The following is a 4,756-nucleotide window of genomic DNA, read 5'->3' on the forward strand; positions in this document are numbered from 1 at the left end:
AGTATAATCTAAAAATTGTAATGCAGTAAAAAGAAATAAATACAATCATTACTGTCATTCTCCTTAGATCGCCACCCTTAACATTCTGTTGTGGCATCCCTGAGCCTCTTTTCTTATATAAATCAGCAAGTTCTTTAATATTGTCTCGAATAGATTCATCTATTTTAATTAATATTAAAATTATTATTATGATCTGTACTGAAAAATAACATTATTAAAAATAACATTATTATAAATTAGAACTAGGAAGTTTATTAGTGACAGATGGCAATTAATACTAAAATTACTAATTTCTGAAAGGTGAGCGAGAGACAGGGAGATTACAATATCATAACGTCAGATGTTTTTTAATAATGATAATAATAATAAAACATACCACGAACAGCAGGAGATGGGGACTTTACGGCCATCAGAGATGAAGAAGCGGTAGATGGTGTTGGAGAAAGAGGATTCTCAGAACTTCTCTCCATTCTCTGTGGTTGCCAGTAATGATGATGATAATAATAATAATAATAATAATAATAATACAATTATACACTTACATTTCTTTGATGCCACAAACGTAATAATAGAGCGTGCTGACCAATTTTGATTTTGCTACGAAGAACAGTAAAGTGCTCCTCTTCAAGGGAGGCGAAGACATCAAAGTTCAATATATGTTCTTCTTTTAAGATATCACTAGTGACAGTAGTGATACCGGCACCTTTCAAAGACGTCAAAAAATCCTGTTCCATCCGCCTTTTCGCTTTTGAATTTGCAGTTTTGCACACTGGAGTAAACACTAAACAGACAGCTATTTACAATTTTGACAGATGGTTATGCACGTGCCAAACTGCCAATTAGCCACACCTTAATGTCACGTGTAGGTTCACGTGACTTTGTATTCACACCCATGTTCAGCTGCCCAAGTGCAACGTGCACGTGCAAAGAAAATACGAAAACGTAAGTGAACGGAAATGTCGCGATCGGCTTCCGTAGATAACAGCTCCTGAAAGGCATTCACTACAGTACTTGCTTGAGTTTGTCAAGACATATTCGTAATGTGTACCCCATGCCATGCATTGTGATGTGTAAGTTCCAATAGTATTTTTTTTTCTTATTAACTTGTTTTAGTTTTAGCCCCAAGTCTGAGCATAATATTGGAGGGTTTGAGGTTCACATTTTCCAGAAGATTCCACAGCCACTTTTTGATTCTTGCTCATCAAGCTACCATAGCCGGAGTCCAATTAGAGCCAGGAGTAGTACAAAACGCAGTGTCCCTGAGGTTGATTATGAAGAGCTTGAATCTTCTTGAGATAAGACAGATGAGAGATTGGACACGGATGAAGATGATGGTAAGATGTGAATGAATAATTCCATGAGTCTGCATATCTTTCTGCTTCAGTATGCTATCCCGTATCTACTCACTATTTAATGTCTCACGCTAGCCCTTAGCTATAATTAACCGTTTAATGTCTCGCACTTGCTATTAGCTATAATTCACTGTTTAATGTCTCACACTAGCCATTAGCTATAAATCACTATTTAATGTCTCACACTAGCCATTCGCGCCTTACTATTTATTGTCTCACACGAGCCCTTAGCTACTCACTATTTTGTCTCACAATAGCACTAAGCTACTCACTATTTAACGTCTCACAATAGGCATTAGCTACTCACTATTTAATGTGTCACACTTGCCTTAGCTACTCAGTATTTTATGTCTCACACTAAATAATCACCCTACTCTCTGAACATGCTCTTTCCACATTCTAGAACATTCTACTGTATGATATGCAGTGTAAGTTAGATTTGCCACTTTAAAAAAGCATAATGTTTATGGAACAATATGGCTATAGCAACCTTAGCTATGTGACAATTCTAACCAAGCAAATTGTAATTTTGTTGTGGCAAGGGTACACACTCACAATACTAATATGATATTCCCTATAATTACTTCAATCTTTTTTTAGGATTGCTTTTTTCCTTTTCATATATATAGTCAGGCCAGCTATTGTACCATGTACACAGGACCAGATACTCCTTGTTGTGAGTTGGTTATCCCTATGTTTATTTATCCTTGTTCTTCCTTTAGGGTGTTCGGATGTTGTCTTAATGAACTGCCGCATGTTCACCATTGATAAAGAGAGGTATGTTTTTTCTACTTACTTATTTTTGTCTTTAGGATTAAGTCATGAAAGAATACCCATCAACAATACCTCAACGAAGTGATGTGGGTGAGTTACTATTCTATATGCTGGGTCTAATGATACAAAACATATCTGATCATAATCAGTATCAATTGGGATTATTTATTGAAGGAAATCAAGTAAACTATGGTAATGTATGTGTATGTCATGGAATTACTTTTTCTATGCTATAGATCTGCTAGTGTATCTGTTGGGAGCAAGGAAGTGGTGAAGGACTCTAAGGTTTCACTGTTTATTAATTTATTAGATGTCAACTAGCTAAAAATGATGTGACAGCATATTGTCTGTCATGAACATCATTTTGGAGAACAAATATAATAATTTTGCTTATCTGCTAGCTTATTATAGCCATACCTACATGTATGTTGCTTTAATGAAAGAAAAATAATTGTTTTTTAACTGTTTCAGATATTGTTGCGCTTTACTTCTTAGATGCCTATTGTATTATATAACTTGACCTATACATTGCCATACTATAAACAGACAGTTTCACCACCTATAGAATTACTTCACTTATATATGCAAAACTAGTTAACCAACAAGTCAGTGTTGAATATTGCTGGAACCTGTTAACATGCAAGGGTTGAACAAATTAGTACATGTCACAGTACATCTCTAGGTTATATCTAATATTAGAGACCCCATGTAGCACCATGTTGATGTAATACAGTATATTGCTGCCCCACCTTGAAAAAGAAATGAACATGTGAAAATTATGTGACTATGGTTATTTACCTCTAAAGCTGAAGTAATGTCATCGCCGGTATTGTTTGAGATATACTGAAATAAATTAATTCCTACAATATTACAATTATAAAGTGACTAAGAAAGTGTTAACACTATGCAATATTTAAGTCAACCAATTCATAGTGATTTCTTCCATGTGTATGAAATAGGTATACATTAAACTAGGATAAGTAATGACAGCTTTCATTATGAAACAATGATTTAAATGTATACCAAGAACAGGCTTTCTCTTGTGTTGACAGTATTGAACATAAATCTTTAATCAAAATACAGTTGCAGCAATAAATGTCTCATTCTCACTAGCCCATGTACCAAATTGGCTTAATTTTTAATGCAATAAATGTACCCTCATTGCATTTGCTGCATTTTAACTAGTAATATTGGGCACGAGTAGCAAAACTAAATTTGATAATTCTAAGGCATTGTTTGTCATAAAAGTACAAATAGTTGATGTAATTAGCATATGATTTCTTTCAGTCCCAATTACAGCTTTAGAAATTGCTCATTAAAAACAGTTACCATTACCTTTTATTTTATGACAGATACAAGGAGATATTTCAGCATGTTTAATACTTTTAAGTGGACCAGCACCTGCACTAACAGTCTCCAGAGTATAATCCCATATCAATAAAGCAGCAAAATTCATTGGAAGGTGTTTTGCCTATTGCTAGAGGCATCGTATCTTCAGATTTACTATACTCAACATCAGGAGACTTTTCTCGGTTTCTAGGATTCAGTAGTCATGATTGCTGGTGCAAAAATTTTTCAATACTGCAAGTTAATTTAACACTACGGACTATAAACTCTTGCAAATCACAATCAATACCATAGCTATTCAAAATGATACTATCATTACCATCAGAACTAGAAAATAAGCTATCATCATCATCATCATCAGAGGCGTATTTAGGGGGGGGCTGAGGGGGCTTGAGCACCCCCCTCAGGACTGGGCTCAGAAAAAATTACTGAACTCCTGGACTCTTGCATCACTACCAAGCCTCTTAACAAAGTTATCTAGCCCCCTTATCATGATTTCAGCAGTTTCCAGTGCTTTAAGGAGCAATCAGAAGTACCAGTAACATATCAGTTTGCTTAAAATGATCTTGGTCCCACCCGTAATTGACGAAAATGCAGGAAAAGGCCGTTTTACCGCCGTAAAAGTGGGTGTGGCCAAAATCGCGGCGCGCTTCGCGCACCCTCACCACCCCCCTTCCCCAATTCCTAGATACGCCCCTGATCATCATCACAATCATCAAGTATTAATTTGCCCTGATCAATTACCTTATCATTTGTTATGCACAGACCCTGTAGCTAATAAGCCACACTTACTACCTAAACCTTGATCAAAATTAGTTATACTTAATTTACCTCTTTTTGTATTACTAATTGTTTTTGAACCTCGTTTTGATTTTCTTCTACGAGATGATTTGAATGTTTCCTTACATTATCTGTGACATGTCTTATGTTGCTAAACCCATAATTTGTGTGCAACTTGTTCAGATTCCCTATGCCTTTTCCTTGCTCTTCTTCTCTTACATTTACATCATGCTGCTTGACTCTTACAAGAGACTTAAACCTAGAAACATTTAATGTCTTAAATGCTTCAGCCATACGATCAAATCTGGGTAAGCTCATTCTATCAAAAAGATCAAGTAATCAATGGTAAGCTGGCCCTTTGTGTACATATATCCAGGACAAGTTACTTTGTATAAGCCTAAGTGAAGTGGAAACATAGTAGTGAAGCATTTGTAGATTTAAATTCTTTGTTCTAACTGCAGCAATACGTTATGAGATGATTCAATTATACTAGTGTGGCAACA

At 35.4% G+C, this 4,756-nt stretch overlaps 1 protein-coding gene across 1 annotated transcript in view; it reads right to left on the minus strand.

Moving 5' to 3' along the window:
- The window catches only part of LOC109581099 (uncharacterized), a 1,748-nt gene extending 829 nt beyond the window's left edge, over positions 1-919 (minus strand). Inside the window, exons 1-3 of the mRNA XM_019994877.1 lie at positions 543-919; positions 377-473; positions 53-159 (exon numbers count right to left, since the gene is read on the minus strand). Coding sequence (XP_019850436.1) covers positions 53-159; positions 377-473; positions 543-734 — 396 coding nt within the window. The 5' untranslated portion in view covers positions 735-919. The remainder of the gene's footprint in view (positions 1-52; positions 160-376; positions 474-542) is intronic.
- Positions 920-4,756: the final 3,837 nt, after the last annotated feature.

The sequence above is a fragment of the Amphimedon queenslandica genome, unplaced genomic scaffold (assembly GCF_000090795.2).
Source record: "Amphimedon queenslandica unplaced genomic scaffold, v1.1 AMPQUscaffold_13461, whole genome shotgun sequence".
Taxonomy (NCBI): domain Eukaryota; kingdom Metazoa; phylum Porifera; class Demospongiae; order Haplosclerida; family Niphatidae; genus Amphimedon; species Amphimedon queenslandica.